Source organism: Schistocerca serialis, chromosome 2 (assembly GCF_023864345.2).
Source record: "Schistocerca serialis cubense isolate TAMUIC-IGC-003099 chromosome 2, iqSchSeri2.2, whole genome shotgun sequence".
Lineage (NCBI taxonomy): Eukaryota > Metazoa > Arthropoda > Insecta > Orthoptera > Acrididae > Schistocerca > Schistocerca serialis.
In genome coordinates this window covers 510202295-510219879 of record NC_064639.1, presented here as the reverse complement: position 1 = coordinate 510219879, position 17585 = coordinate 510202295, and the positions used below count along the sequence as shown (strand labels likewise).

Below are 17585 nucleotides of genomic sequence, written 5' to 3'. Positions count from 1 at the left end.
CTATGGCATGTCTCTAAAATATCCTTTCTTACGGGACTGCTAGGTATGCAAGATGAGGTGCTGTCGGAGGTAAAGCTGTGGGGACAGGCAGTGAGTCTTGCTTGGGTAGCTCAGCTGGTGAGCACTTGCCCACACAAATCAAAAGTCGCGAGTTCGAGTGCACAGAGATTTAATCTGCAAGCAAGTTTCACTGTGCCTTACGTTAACGATGCTACTTTAAAAAATTTAATTATCATTGACTTATGAAATCAGTATTTCAATCTTAGTAAACAGTGCTAAAAAATGGTTCAAATTGCTCTGAGCACTATGGGACTCAACTGCTGAGGTCATTAGTCCCCTAGAACTTAGAACTAGTTAAACATAACTAACCTAAGGACATCACAAACATCCATGCCCGAGGCAGGATTCGAACCTGCGACCGTAGCGGTCTTGCGGTTCCAGACTGCAGCGCCTTTAACCGCACGGCCACTTCGGCCGGCAGTGCTAAAAATGTGGATCTTTTAAAAGCAATATTGTTTCGTGATTGAAATGCAAATTAACCCTTCTTTTACCCCTCAGAAAATTTCATTTACCGCTCAGGAAGTAATTACCACCCCCGCTAGGAACCATTGCCCTAAGGGCATACTGACAGCAGTAACCTTCATGTAATTGGTAGAGTACAAATTTTAAACTTATAAGTCGATTCAGTCAAATGATATGACTATTTATGTCATATGTTTTGATAATGGGAAACTAATTCATCAAAAGCAATACGGTACTTTACGTTGACCTAGAATCATGAAATTTGGCAAGAAGCAAGGTCTCACGGTACAAATGAAACAAAAAATATCTTAAAATTGTGAAAGTGCAGTTATACCACACAAACAATCTTTTGCTCTTAGAATATGGATTGCATTGATAATCCTTCAAAAATGTAACAGACAAACATTACTGGATGCAAAAAAAAAAAAAAAAGTAAGTTGTAGTCATGTTTCAGTAAGTAAATAAAATACATTTTATTAAAGCTTCTATATCTAACATATATAAACTTAAGTCCCTTAGTCGTTTCCTTTTGTATCTTCGGGCTAGTCATAGAAGCTACTGTATAAGTTATGATACGGTCTTGAAATTCCCGCGACCAATATCTATATCGAAAGCAGGGGAAAATCGTTGAGATTCTCGATTCCCATTATGGATGAAGTGTACAGGATGATCGTTAATAAAACCGACGATCTGCAGTGCTGGATTCCTGACCGGAAATGGAGTAAAAGAGGTCTCATGAGCATGTGTTCAGTAACAGGAGGTGTGTCTGTAATGACAACAAATCGTCCCAGGATACGTTACAAAGCTGTATCCCATCCACGGCACAACAGATGTTCAAAGTGGTCACTATAGTATTGCAGGTGATAGGGACAGTAACGGCTGTCATGCAGGAAACACGTAATCGAACTTCGGCTAACACCATGCTGGTTGACCGCTAGCCTGGGGTTTGTACTAGGGTTCGTCTCAACATCCTGTAGAAACCAGCTCACCACGTCCTCTGCTTCCCTGCACGTTCGTCTGTCTCAGACGCTCCTTGATCACACAAACGCCCAAAAATGGCTTGAAATTTTGTGTGATGTGATTGGCGTCTGTGAGGGGACGTTTTTTTGTATAGCTGTGCTGCTTGTCGTCCGTTTCCATGTGCTTGGCCGTACACAAACACCATTTCGGCTTGTTCCTGACATGAGTATCGGACCATTCTGCTGCTTACAGTACGCCGCGTCTATCACGCACAAAGAACGCACGGCACGTGGTTAGAGGAACTGTCATCCGTGAGCACCATCTATCACGTAAAGGATGCATATCAGGACACAAGTTCATAGGACCATTTTCCTTCCATTTATGAATCCGTCCCGTCCACCTTGTATATACACACCTGTATTAAGTTTGCACAGAATTCTCAGTGCACGAGTCCTACTCGCATTTGACCACTTTCTTAAAAATAATAGCATTAAAGCGTGACATTGTGGTAGACGTTACGGCTACTGATAATGCATGAACAATTTCTTTCTCGCATAGCCCACCCACCACAATCACACTTCGGGCTTTATAGAACTGGTGTATGACAGTAAGAATGAGACGCATACACTTATATAAATAAACAGCTCATTAAATCCCTTCTCCGAGTTGTAAGTGGTTCCTGCAATAGACCATAAATAGACACTCAGGAGGTTAAAACAACTGCATGGCTAACGTAACGAAAGAACTGCCTCCAAACACATTTGTCATTTTGGTATTACAGACAGTGTATGCTTATGAATAATACACAATCCATATAATGCATACGGATCAACATACCTGATATCTATGAAGGGCTCTCCCTGACATAGACACGAAGCTCCAGACAACCTAACGGATTATCATCTTTGGATTGTTTCGCCATTAACCTGAAATAGCCATACGGCAATTCAGGAAAGTTAACAAGTTTTAGCCCCATCGGTTTGAAGTTCACCATTTGGTAGGTACCCTGCAAACAGGTCACAAGGTCAGACTTATTATACTCTCTACGTTATATCTTGTTAAGTGATTAAAATGAAAAACAACATACAACCACCGGACTCTGATGCAAATATTGCTGTATATTGACTTATTCACCATTACGAGTAACATAAAAATATATAACTCTGCACTGTACGTATACCTTATAAACAATGAGACGCCTGAGACGGTGCATCCTAATTACGTCCAAGATAATGAAGTATATAGTTATTACAATGGAATGAATACCCCTACCTCCATACAGGCGTTGATATTAGTCAACGTGGCCAGATGAAAATGTGTGCCGCTTCCAGGACTCGAACCTGGGATCTCTTGCTTACATAGCAGACGCTCTATCCATCTGAGCCACATAGGACACAGAGCAAAGTGCGACTGCAGAGACTCATCTTTGGCACGCCTTACGTGAAACCCACATTCCCAACTTATTGTCACGTACTATACTCATAGTGCCCCTGCCCATTATACTCATTACTCACGGCTTTTTGCCGATTCCCTTATGAGTCCAGGCACTGTGCATCCGCACAGAAGAAGAAGGTCAAATGGCCGGTGAGCCTTATATATATATATATATATATATATTCCTTTGTCTAGAGGAGAGCTTTATATATATATATATATATATATATATATATATATATATAAAGCTCTCCTCTAGACAAAGGAAGACGTACGCGAAGTACTCCATTTCTGTCTCACATCTTCGACACAAATCGAGTCTTCAGTTTCATATAGCATTCACGAAGCAATTGTTACCTTACGTTTCATGTTACTCCTGTTCGAAATGCATGTATATGGATTCTCAGGGAGAGGGCAGTCTTAGGATATTTTTAGTTGGTTAGTATATAAGATGCACAAATACTTTCGTAGGAAATCAAACAGCACATGGGTATGTCAGTAATATGACCGTATGCATAAGAAAAACTCGGAAAAAATATGAAAAATGACATAAAATCTTTAAAATTGGAGGGAAATCTGATATAATTACGAAAAATTAATGTAAAATAGGTAAAAACTGAGGGAAATACGAAGAACTACGTAACATCGCGAAAACCTAGTAAAATTACGGAAATTGACTGAGAATACATAAAATTAGGAAAGAATACCATGACATGAGTAGTGAGCAAAATCAATTAAACTGCGTTTTCTGGAGCAGGTGAGTAGAATGATACTAAATATACATTACTTAATAGGGGAAAGAGTTGGCTTTCTAGAGATGTGACGTCAAAGCGAAAAGGAAATATTATTCCGCACATGATCAACAGAAACTAACATCAGACCATGACTTTTGTGTGCAAAAGAAAAGTTACCAGAGGAAGCGGTAAACTGCGATAAGACTGCTACTGTTTCATCATACGCGTTTCCGGCAGCAGACGGTCATTTTATAGGACTGTTGTGCGTCATACAATTGTGGAAACCTATGTTGTTACAAAGAATCGATGTTTTCTTTGGAGTGAAAGATGGTAGTTTCATCACTTAGCAGTTTTTCGCCGTAGTTTATCGTAGAGAAACTTGCAGAGAGAATGTACGTCATGCACGGGAATTACGTCTCTTAAATTAGAATACTGACAGCGTTGCATTCCACGTGACTAACAGGTCGGAAACCGCGCGGCTCTTGCATTATAGGGTGTTTAAGTGCAGAATCGTTTACCTTTTCGAATGTGTTTATGTTCCACTATAATTTCTCTGTTTCCGATATCTTACTGGTATCGATACCAAACACCAGAACAATACTACAGAATTGACAGCACAGTCGATTTACGTAAAATGATTTGGAGTCTTACTAATTTTACACGATCAAAACGACCATTTTACTGTCATCCTGCATAAAAAGCAGTCTTGGTTCTACAGGCACACACAAGAGTATTATTTATTAAATTTTACTACACATTGATCTTGCCAAAAGCCGAGAAGCGATTCTTCTTAGTGTTCTAGCTCTCTGGGGCACTCTGGGATGCTCTCTGGGGCACTCTGGGATGCTGTCTGGGGCACTCTGGGATGCTCTCTGGGCGTGTTTTTGTTGATCTCTGTTCACACTCTGATTATGTATTCTTAAGTTTTTCATCCTTTATTTCTTATTTTTTTACTTTAATGTTCATTATAAAGTTGCGAACTATCCTTATCTATCTCGTGAGAATTTTTTTTTTTAAAGTCTGCCTCAACTTTACTTTTAAACTCTTATCTTTTATATCTATAAATTAATTATTTATTATATCTAATCAATCTGTGGGTTTCAGGGGTTCCGAACCCTGGGGAGGTGGGTGGGTGTTAACGGATGGCTGTGTGCGCCGGTGGAAGCGATAGCTAGCGTACTACAGACATTATTCTTGAATTGGAGCAATAATCAGGGGTTTATTTCGTTGTAGCGATATCTTTTAAGGAAATTTTAATCTCCCATCTACACAGGAAGAGACAAACCTCGTAATAAAATCAGATGTATTACCGAATTTATGAAGTGATACATAGAATCAAATAAACTGCACTGTTACCATAAGAGACTTCGTATTTGGCGAGGCATTTAGTTACTTTAAGGGAATCCGAAAGTGAGAAGGCATCCCGTGACAGAGGTAGATCTTGGTATTCAGTAATAAGCCAAAAGCGAGTTTAATATTCTAGTCTTGTGATGGGTGATGTAACAAATACTAAGCTGATAAATTTTCGTCAGAGTCCTCATCTGTTCATGTAAATATCTTATAATTTAAAATCTGTAACTTTCCGGTGTCTTCAGGTCTCTTCCAAGCATACAGCCTCCTTTCATGATTGTTAAACCAAATGTTAGCTGTGATTAAATTATGCATGTGTTAAGCTCCACCAGTCGGCTTCCTATTTCATTCCTTTCCCCTCGTCCATATTCACCTATAATTTTTTCCTAATGTTCCTTTTCCTACTATTGAATTCCAGTTCCCCATCACAATTAAATTTAGGTCCCCCTTAACTATCTGAATAATGTCTGTTATCAGAAATTTCTTCAATCTCTTCATCATCTGCGGAGATAGTTGGCATGTAATGTTATACTACTTTGGAGTTTGTTGGCTTTGTGTCTGTGCTTTCACTATGGTGTTCATAATAGCTTACCCTCATTCCCATTTTCTTATTCATTATTAAATCTACTACTGCGTTACCCCTGTTTGATTCTGTATATCTTAACCTGTATTCATCTGACCCGAAGGCTTGTTCCTCCCATCACCGAACATCACCAATACCATCGTATCTAACTTACTAACCAGTTCCCTTTTTAAGTTTTCTAATGTACCTGCCCAATTAACGGGTCTAACATTCCACGCTCCAATCCGTGGATTGACAATTTTTTTCTCCTGATCATGACTTCATCCTGAGTAGTCCCTGCCCAGAGAACCGAATAGGGTGCTATGAGGATTGACTGAAAAGTAGTGCCTTCATCTTCGTAACTCTTCAACACTTGGCAGCATCGGTATACGGCAGGTACTGGCTTGTTTCGTAGCCTCTTCTCTACAGCTCCAGTTGCCGGGAAGTCTTAGCATTGAACAGTTGTGTTGTTACAGTGTAAAGTATGGAACCCTGCGCAGACGATCGGTCAATGCGATTTAAGCAACGTGCAGTCATTGAATTCTTGACAGCAGAAGGTGTCACCCCAAAGGAGATTCATCAGAGAATGAAAGCAGTTTCCGTGATCGTCTTGATGTGAGTACTGTGCGTCGTTGGGAGAGTATGTTTAAAGACGTTGACGTGGGAACATCTGACCTGCGTGACAACCAAAGAGTTGGATGTCCTCTGTCAGCAACCACCGAGTTTCACAAGCAAAATGTTGACAGATTGATTCAGGACGATCGTCGTATCACTCAGAGAGAAATTGCAAGCACAATCGGCATTTCACAAGAAAGTGTGGGTCACATTAATGCTTTTCGTGGCTATCGGAAGATCTATGCACAATGGGTACCCCGGATTTAGTACTGTAAGGTTTCCATATGTTTTCTGTCATTATAAATAATTCACCTCTGCTGTACCGGGACAAGATGAATGAGCGCGGCACCCAAGTAGGAAATAACATCCTTGACGTTGTATTGAATGTAATCTATGGTGCACTTCTTGGGCACTCAGTTGTGCTGCGCTGAAGCAGTCGTATTTAAGGCATAGTAACGAACAGCTGAGTTTTAAGACGTGGAGATTGGACGTTTGTGAATCCGACAGAGTTGTGTGGCATACATTATTATGCAGATGAAAATTTGTTTGTAAACATATGCTACTGATTCTACTGCTGACAGGATTTTTTGAAAGGATTTTTCAAGGTAACCAATGGATGCTCAAGAACAAAATGTTTATTTGTCAGAACTTTGTCCCTCAGAAAACTTATAACATTCATAATTGTTATTTATCTGATCTCCTTGTTTTCATTTGGTCACGAATAGCGCAACTGGTTGGAGTGTCTGTAATTTCTGTAATGAGATAACTTAGTAATTGTTAGAGTCTTCTTAGGCTGTATAGTTGTTTTTAGCACTAATCACAGTTTCATTTTTCAAGAACGACTTTCTTTAAAGTAAAACTCTCTTTCATCATTCTTAGTAAAGTTTTCAACATTTTGTCTGGTGTGCATTGTATCTTACGCCATAATCTTACGCCATACGAAGCTACAGATTGTATGTGACAAGCAGGGTTAGAGGACGTTAATAAAGCTTTAAGGAAACTGAAGAATAACAAGGCTCCCGGCACTGATAGCATTTGTGCTAAAATGTGGAGGAGCAACATTAGAGCAGTCTCTTTTTGAACTTATCACTCTCATATGAGAATAGGCAAGGATGACAGACGAATGGAATAAAGGAATATTATGTCCCATACCTTAAAAGGGCGACCGAATGGAATGTGGAAACCTCCGTGGAATCACCCTCCTGAACCTGGGTACAAGGTGTTATCTAATATTATTTTTGATAGGCTACTCCCACAGGTGGATAAAGAAATTGGAATATACCAAAGTGGATTTCGACGAAGAAGGGCAACAATAGACTAGATTTTCAAACTGTGCCAAATTTTGGAGAAAAGTGTTGAATATAGAATTGGAGCACATCACCTCTTTATTGACTTTAAGGCTGCATACGACAGCGTCAATAGAAACCGCATTTTAGCATATGCAGATGATGTAGACATCATAGCACAGACAGAATCGGCACTGAAAAAGCTTTTACAGCCTTAATTCAGGCAAGTAAGAAGATGGGTCTCACACTTTCAGTGTTAATGGATACACATTTGATAGAGTTGATAGCTTCAGTTATCTTGGTTCCACAGTCACTTGCTTTCATGACTTCTCAAGTGAAATTATGATTAGGCTGATATAATCAAATAAGGCATATTTCACCTTGATTAATTTATTCCTGTCAGCACTCCTTAGCCGCCCATTAAAACTCACTATTTACAAAACCCTAGTAAGACCAGTTCTGACTCACGCTTCGGAAACCGATGCAAGGCTGATCGACGGATTTGAGAGGAAAGTTGAAACATCTGACTTTCAATAATCCCTAGAAAAGGATGGCCCTGACTAACAGTAACCCATACCTTTCATGAATCACTTACCTCACAAAAATCTTCGTTACTCAAACTACTGCAATACAGCGAGCGCCAATACTGCCAGCTAAATGAAAGATTCTAACTACTGAAGGTACTAACTACTGATAGGCATAGTTAGCAAGTGAAATATTTTGATAGAGAACAAACAATGTATTTACCTTAATAGTGTTCAAAAGTCATATATATATATATATATATATATATATATATATATATATATATATATATATATATCGTGACATCCAGTCTTACAAATTTCCTTTTTATGACGGACACACGTCCAGGTCGTCCGCTCTCAAAACTCTGGCATCTCTCTCCCCACATCCACCACTGCTGGCGGCTCACTTCCAGCTGCGCAACGCTACGCGCTGTTCACATCCAAGTGCCCACTACTACAATAGCGAATATTCCAACAATGCCAACCAGCCACAGACTGCACACAGCACACAGTCAGTGATTTTCATACAGAGTGCTAAGTGGCGTTACCAACATAAAAACCTAAACAGCCCACTTACAAAGTTTTGAGGAGAATGATTGGCCCTGTGTATGAGAGAGAACAATGGAGGAAACGGTACAATACAGAATTGTGTACTATATATGCCGATTCTCCTGTAACAATAATCATACGGTCAACAAGGATAAGATTGGGAGCTCATGTGGTACGAATGGAGGAGTCTGAGGTGATAATGAAGGAGGAGAAAGATGGCGAGGTCGACATCGAGCAAGATGGCTAGATGGAGAGGAAGAAGACCTATAGAAATTTGGATGCACAATCTGGAGGAGGGTGGCATGTTACCGTGATGGATGGCGGAAGCTCGTTGGGAAGGCCAAGGTTCATCCTGGACAGAAGCGCCACAGAAGAAGAAGAAGAAGAAGAAGAATCTACCTGCGCGATTAAGGAATGTAACATTCAACTCTCCAATCCGTAGCACGCCATTTTTTTTTCTCCTGATGACGACATCCTCCTGAGTAATCCCCGCCTGGAGCCCTGAATGGGGGACTATGTTACCTGCGGAATATTCTTCAAATTTCATCATCATTTAACCATACAGCATAGCTTCATGTCCTTATTAAAAATTACAGCTGTGGTTTCCCCTTGCATTCAGCCATTTGTAGAGCCAGTAAGGCACAACGTCAATTGTCCAGACTGTTGGTCCTGCTACTACTGAAGAGGGCGCAGTCCTCGTTAACAGCAATGGTTATGTGCAACCACCAGGTCGAGCACTTCTCTTTACACTGTCCAAGGTATTTGACCGAGTTACACCAAGATTAATCCTTGTCAGCAGTAGTGAGTTAGCTGTTGGGGAACTTGAGCTTGGTAGCGAATAGAATTTTTTGAGACTTGTTAGGATTGTTTCGCCCTCCACACAGAGCACTGGAAGATTTTGTCCAGATGACTGTAGCTGCCTATCCAGAGAGCTTAGGTTGTGGTAGAGGTTGAATAGCGCAGTATCATCGCCGTATAGGGCAGTTTCACCTTCCATCTACTTGGGTATATCGTTTGTGTGGATGGAGCACAGCCCAGATCGCAGTACTGAACTGGAGATCCTATGACACTCACAATCGGTCTCAGCGGGACCTGTGGTTTATGCACCTTTGGGAGTCCTTAAAGTCTGGGTGGATAAGCTTCCGCAGTGCAGAAATGGCAACTAATAGGCAAAAGAGGAAATTCGTTGGCCTACAGAAAGGCAGAGGTGAAACATCTGTCGCTGGGAACTCTCGAACTGTGTTCTCCTGCACAAGAGGTGGCCAGATATCTCGCCTGCTTGCTGCAACCACACAGCGGCAGAGCGGACAGTTACATTAAAAACTCGGCGCATTTTATTGAAAAACTGAGGGAGATTAACGTCAGCCCAAGTGATATTCTTGTGAGCTTCGATGTAATGTCTTTGTTTACCATGGCGCCTGTAAACGAAGCTATTTCATATATAGCAGATATTTTTACGACTGACATAGTGGCTTTATTTAAACACTGTGTGATGACAACTTATTTCCAGTACAACAATGAGTTTTACGAACAGATCGACGGGGTGGCGATGGGAAGCCCTCCCAGCCCAGCTGTTGCCAGTTTATTTATGGAGATCTTCGAACAGCGAGCGCTGCAGACTGCCAGTAAAAAGTCAGCTAAATGGTACCGCTATGTTGATGACACATTTGTAGTGTGGACGCATGGTGAAGAAGAGTTGGATGTCTTCTTGGTGCATCTGAACAGCATTAACCCGAAGGTACAGTTTACGATGGAGAAAGAGAGCAACGGTCAATGCAATTTCCTGGATGTGTCGATAATTAAACTGGTGGATGGGACTCTGGGCCACAAGGTGTAAAGAAAGAACACTCACGCGGATCAATACCTCCACAAGGAATCTAACCATCATCCTAGGCAAAAAAGAGGAGTCATTAAAACCTTGGTGGACACAGCCAACAAAATCTGCGAGCCGACTTACTTACAAGATGAACTGAATCACCTACGATCAGCCTTCATCAAAAACGGATATACCAGCAAGGAAATTGATGAAGCCCTCCATCAAAGAAGAAAAGAAGCCAGAAGTCCAGAGCAACAACGGTCACCTACTGGAAAAGTTTTCCTACCGTTTATTAATAAGGTTACGGACCGCGTAGGGAGATTTCTGGCCAAGTATGGGAACGAAACAATCTTCAGGCCCACAAAGACGATTAAGGAATATTTAAGAACTGCAAAAGGCGCCCGACATCCCCTAGCAACACCCGGGGTATACAAAATTCCATGCAGTTGTGATCAAGTATATACTGGAACAACGACAAGAAGTGTAAACACCCGCTTAGCCGAACATAAAAGAAACTGTCGCTTAGGACACATCGAAAAATCGGCCGTAGCTGAGCATGTTTTTCGAGATGAGAGCGAAGCGTCCTAACACGAACATCCCATTATCATGCGCGCATGTATAGAGAAGCAATAGAAATTCACAAACACCATAACAATTTTAATAGAAAAGAGGAAGTTTTAAAGTTGGACAAAATATGGATGTCGACGTTGCACCAGCAGAATGACAATCGATTGCTCTTAATCGAGAATGATGACGCCTTCCAAAGATACGCATACCGTCGGCATCACGTGACGAATGGTGGTGCCCTCCATGCGCTCTATAAATGCGAGAGTACTTGGAGTCTCAGTGGCAGTAGCCGGACGACCTCAGAAGATGTCTCCCGCAGATGGAGACGAAACGTCAGGTGGAAATTTTACACATCGACCACGGCCTCTCAGCCCGGAAGTTTTAACTGAAGACAACACCGGCCGTGAAAGCCTACATTGTATGATTAAACGCCTTTACGGGGAGGAAGTGTCAGTTTTGGTTCGGCGACTGGAGGGACTGCGCAAGAAGAAAGCACAACAACTGTGTACGCTTACTTTCCTGCTATGCTGCCGGGACACCACAACAGTGGCGAAGTTTCTGAAGGCGAGAAGGTTTCACTCGGCGCAAGCGCACCGTATTTACAACCGCATGGAACTAGCGATGCTACGGGAACGAATTCACAATACGCGGCGAGAACTAGCGGAAATCAGCAGTAAGCTGTTACATCTCCATTTATATATCAGTAACATAATGCAGTGTTATGACTGGAATAAGGTGGACTGTCTAACGTTCAGGACCATGGAGCTCAGTGCAGAAATGGCAACTAATAGGCAAAAGAGGAAATTCGTTGGCCTGCAGAAAGGCAGAGGTGAAACATCAGTCGCTGCCAACTCTCGAATTGTGATTAACATGTCTGGGAGAGAATTAACAAAATAGGAACATTCAGTTCTGTCGAAAGGAGGCAACTTTGCAGTCACACCACTAAAGGTTCCTACGGAGGACATTATAGCAAATGTGGAGGCAGGAATCAGTTTGTTATCATCACATTCCGCGGATGAAAAAGGTAAGAAATTAAGGAGATGGGACGTAGGTAGGTTGAAGGAACCAGAGATTGTTGAGACTTTCAGACGGAGCATTAAGCAACAATTGACTAGAACAGGGGAAAGCAGTAGAAGCCGAATGGGTAGCTTTGTGAGGTGAAATAATGAAGGCAGTAGAGGATCATACTGCTAAAAACACATGGCTTAATAGAAATCCTTGGCCAATACAAGATATACTGGCTGTAACGGATTAAAGAAGAAAATATAAAAATGCCGTGAAAGAAGCAGGCGAAAGGGAATACAAATGTCCAAAAAATGAAATCGGCAAGAAGTGCAAAATGTCTAAGGAAAAATGTAAGGATTTAGAAGCATATTTCATGAGACGGCTAGAAACGATTACAGGAAAATTTAAGAGGCCTTTGGAGAAAAGAGAAGCAGATTTGTGAACGTCAAGAGTTCAGAAGGAAAACCAGTCCTAAGCAAGGAATAGAAAGCTGAAAGATGGATGGAAAACATAGACGGTCTATACAAGGGAGATGAACTGGAAGGCAATACTGTACGAATGGAAAAGAGGGCAGATAAAGATGAGACGGGAGACGATACTGCAACAAAAATTCCACAGAGCGCTGAAAGATCTAACTCGAAACAAGGCTCCAGGAGCATACGACGTTTCATCAGAATTACTAAGAGCCTTGGGAGAGCTAGCCAAGACAAAACTCTTTCGTCTGGTGTATGCCCTCTGACTTAAAGAAATTAAGCATTCCAAATTCAAAGAAAGAAGGAGCCGACAAGTGTGAATATAAGTCTGATACGTCATGATTGCAGAATATTAACACGAAGTCTTTACACGGCAATGGAAAAACGTAGAAGCCGACCTCGAGGCAGATCAGTTTGGGTTCCGGAGAAATGTAGGAAGACGCGACGTAGTACTAACCCTACGACTTATCTTAAAAGATAGGTTAAGGAAAGGCTAACAAACGTTTACAGCATTAGCAATATAGAACGCTTTTTACAATGTTAACTATAATACTGTCTTTGGAATTCTGAAGGTAGCAATGTTAAAATACAGAGCGAAAGGCTATTTATAACTTACACACTAACCAGACGGCAATTATAAGAGTCGTGGGGCACGAAAGGGAATCAGTGTCTGAGAAGTGAGTGGGACAGGATTGTAGCCTATCGCTAATGTTATTCAAACTGTGCATTGTGAAAGCACTAAAGGAAACAAGAGGAAAGCTTGGAATAGGAATTACAGTTCATGGAGAATAAATAAAAGTTTGATTTAGGCCGATGACATTGTAATTCTGTCAGCGACAGCAAAGGACTTAGAAGAGCAACTGAACAGAACGGAAGTGTCTCGGAAGGAGGATACAAGATGAACATCAAGAAAAGGAAAACAAGAATAATGGAATCCAATCGAATTAAATCAGGTGACGCTGCGGAAATTATGTTAGGAAAAGATATACTTAAAGTAGTATATGTGTTTTGTTATTTTGCCCAAGTAGAGAGAACATAAAATGTAGGCTGCCAGTGGCAAAAGAAGCGTTTCTGAAGAAAATAAATTTGTTAACACCAAGTACAGGTGAATGAATGAGTGTAAGAATGTGTTAACTGTCATATGCATGTGTGAGTACAATGTATATATTGTGTGAATGTGTGAGCGAATGGGAAAAAAATAAAAAAATAAAAAATAAAAAAATAAAAAATAAAAAATAATAAAAAATAAAATAAAAATAAAAAATGAGAAATAAAAAATTACCACACAGCTAGTGTATTTTTAAATCATTTAAAAGCAGAAAAAAATATGACAACCAAAAAGCTATTGTTTTAATGTCAGTTTTAATTATTGAAGGCGTAGCCGCATGGCTTGAACTTCTATCTTCAGACTGGGCAATCCTTGATGCCCCCATATATTCTGCAGCGCAGCAGGTTAAAGTGTTTAAACATATTTTCTAAAAGTATTTGTATAGAGTGTAGCCATGTATGGAAGCGAAACAAAAATTTAAAACAGATTAGACTAGAAGAGAATAGAAACTTTTGTAATGTGGTGCTACAGAAAAATGCTGAAGATTAAGTTGGTAGATCATGCAACTAGTGAAGCGGTATTAAATAGAATTGGGAGGAAAAGAAATATCCAGCAAAACCTGACTTGAAGGGACCGGTTTATAGAACACGTTCTGAGACAACAAGGAATCACCAATTCAGTTTTGGAGGGAAATGTGAAGGGTAAAACTTGTAGAGGGAAACCAAGAGATTAATATAATAAGATTCAGCAGGGTGTTAGTTGCAGTAGTTATTCGCAGATGAAGAGACTTGCACATGATAGCGTAGCGTGGGGAGGTGCATCAGACCACTCTTCGGACTGAATACCACGTCAGTGTATCCTATCAGCGAGAAGTAGTGCACTATGAGAACACTCTGGCTGTTCTACGATCGATTTCATTCGTCTCTGGTCTCAAGGGTGGTTCCTCTTATTTAAAAGACCCCATGTGCTCGTCACACGTAAGCTGCTATACTAGTTGCCGCTTCCTGCGTGTAGTGCACGCCTGAGCAACTAAGGGCAACGCTACGATTCTAAGCCTGATAGTGACGATGGAGAAATCCACATTCGATACCATGGCAGAGACGTCGGAGCCCTGGTTTAGACCTTAAACTCCGTTTCCATGCAGAAGACTGCGATCGATCCTGGGTACAACGCTACGTATACTGAGTTTTACATGCACCCCGTGTGCGATGCCAGTTGCCTTCACGAAATCAGTCATCCGCCAAAAGGAACCGAGGATGCTTCAGACTCCAAGCGGCAAGCGTCATCAGTGTATAACGCACTGGCATCTGTTACTTAAGAAAACTTCGACCCACTCACGTTATCTGAGAATCTAATTTGTAGGCTCGGGCCTTCGTTGGCAATCTGTACTCGGGTACCGTGTCAAATGCTTTCCGAAAATCTAGGGATGTGGAATCTGCTTCTTGCCTTTCGTCCATAGTTCGCACGATAACATGCTAGAAAGGAACAAACTGAGTTTCGCAATAGTGATACTTTCTAAATCCGTGCTGATTCGTGGACAGAAGCTTTTTCCGCCTGAAGGAAATTTATTGCATTCGAAATCAGAAAGTGTTTAATAACTCGGCAGAAAACTGATATTACGAGTATTGGTCGCCATTATGTAGGTCAGTTCGCTTACACTTCTTACATACAGAAATAACGTGAGGTTTTTTCCAGTCGCTAGGGACTTTACGCTGAGCGAGAGATTCGCGAAAAATGCAAGCTAGATAAGGGGTCAGTGCTGCAGAGTACTCTTCGTAAAAAGCGAATTGGGATTCCATCCGTCCGCAGCTCGTGGTCGTGCGGTAGCGTTCTCGCTTCCCGCGCCCGGGTTCCCGGGTTCTATTCCCGGCGGGGTCAGGGATTTTCTCTGCCTCGTGATGACTGGGTGCTCTGTGATGTCCTTAGGTTAGTTAGGTTTAAGTAGTTTTAAGTTCTAGGGGACTGATGACCATAGATGTTAAGTCCCATAGTGCTCAGAGCCATTTGAACCATTTGATTCCATCCACTCTTGGGGACTTTTTTGTTTTCAACTATTTCAGTTGCTTCTCTACACAAGGGCTTCCTGTTTCTAAATCCTCCATACGAAAATCTGTGCGTGAGTTACTTCTTAAACTCGAAATTGAAAAACTTCACTTTCCGTTTCAATTGCCACCTCTGAGTGATCGACGAGTGGAAATGGAAATGCCGTGTGGCTAGGGCCTCCCGTCGGGTAGACCGTTCGCCTGGTGCAAGTCTTTCGAGTTAACGCCACTTCGGCGATTTGCGTGTCGATGGGGATGAAATGATGATGAAAGACACACAACACCGAGTCATCACGAGGCAGACAAAATCCCTGGCCCCGCCGGGAATCGAACCCGGGACCCCGTGCGCAGGAAGCGAGAACGCTACCGCAAAACCACGAGCTGCGGACATCGACGAGTGACCGGATAGAAGTCTTCGACTCGCGCTGTGATTTTACGTATCCAGAATTTCTCCTGTGCGCGGCAGCATCTCTTGCTAAGGTATGATGTTGGAAGTTGTTTGCTTCGCGCATCGATCTTTTCACATATACGTGCAATTCCGCAAGCTTTTGATAGACGTAGTACTGCTATTACGCTGACGGAAAATAAATCGCGACACCAAAAAATGGTTAATGTAGAGTAATGAAATTTCGAAAATACCGGGTGATGAAAAAGTCAGTATAAATTTGAAAACCGAATAAATTACGGAATAATGTAGATAGAGAGGTACAAATTGACGCACATGCTTGGAATGGCATGTGGTTTTATTAGAACCAAAAAAATACAAATTTTCAAAAAATGTCCGACAGATGGCGCTTCATCCGATCAGAATAGCAATAATTAGCATAACAAAGTAAGACAAAGCAAAGACGCTGTTCTTTACAGGAAATACTCAATATGTCCACCATCATTCCTCAACAATAGCTGTAGTCGAGGAATAATGTTGTGAACAGCACTGTAAAGCATGTCCGGAGTTATGGTGAGGCATTGGCGTCGGATGTTGTCTTTCAGCATCTCTAGAGATGTCGGTCGATCACGATACACTTGCGACTTCAGGTAACCCCAAAGCCAATAATTGTATGGACTGAGGTCTGGGTACCTGGGGGGCCAAGCATGACTAAAGTGGCGGCTGAGCACACGATCGTCACCAAACGACGCGCGCAAGAGATCTTTCACGCGTCTAGCAATATGGGGTGGAGCGCCATCCTGCATAAACATCGGACGTTCCAGCAGGTGTTTATCAGCCAGGGTGCGGATGATGCGATTCTGTAACATATCGGGGTACCTCTCACCCGTCTCTGTAGCAGCTCCTTTTATACACGATTGTCATTCGCAGTCACTGACGTTTTGCTGTCCAGCGCCATCTGTCGGACATTTTGTGAACTTTGTTTTTCTTCCTCTCTAGTAAAAACTCATGTCATTCCAAGCATGTGTGTCAATTTTTACCTCTCTATATACATTATTCCGTGGTTTATTAAGTTTTCAAATTTATACTGACTTCTTGATCACCCGGTAGATTCGTCTAGGTAACATATTTAAGTGATTCACATTACTAGATCATAGGTCGATGTAAGCACGAGATAAGCCATTGAGAATGTGAGATGTTGGTACGCTAATACCCTATATAACCTCTAGAAAGCTGAATGCAAACATGCAAGCGTGCATGGATTGTATTGTACAGGCGCTGGATGTCAGTTTATGGGCTGGAGATCCATGCCTGTTGCCCTTGGGCGATAATTACAGGGATGGTTAACGATGGTGTGAATGACGCTGGAGTTGTCGTCTGAAGATGTCTCCTTTGTGCTCGATTGGAGACAGATCTTGTAATCGTGTAGGATGAGGCAAATTGTCTATACACTGTAGAGCATGTTGGGTTTACAACAGCGATACGTGGGCGAGTGTGATCCTGTTGGGAAACATTCTTTGGTATGCTGTTCTTGATTGGCGGCACAACAGGTCTTATCACTAGATTGACGAACAAATTTGTAGTCAGAGTGCGTGGAATATCCAAGAGAGTATTTCTGCTGTCATACGAAATCGTATTCCAAACCATTAGAGCAGGTGTAGGTCCTGTGTCTTTAGCGCGCAGGCTGGTTGGTTGCAGGCCCTCAACTGG

General features: G+C 41.7%; 1 protein-coding gene across 1 annotated transcript in view; it reads right to left on the bottom strand.

Moving 5' to 3' along the window:
• Positions 1-17585, bottom strand: part of LOC126457478 (uncharacterized) — a 160448-nt gene that overhangs the window by 90073 nt on the left and 52790 nt on the right. Inside the window, exon 4 of the mRNA XM_050093771.1 lies at positions 2320-2488. Coding sequence (XP_049949728.1) covers positions 2327-2488 — 162 coding nt within the window. The 3' untranslated portion in view covers positions 2320-2326. The remainder of the gene's footprint in view (positions 1-2319; positions 2489-17585) is intronic.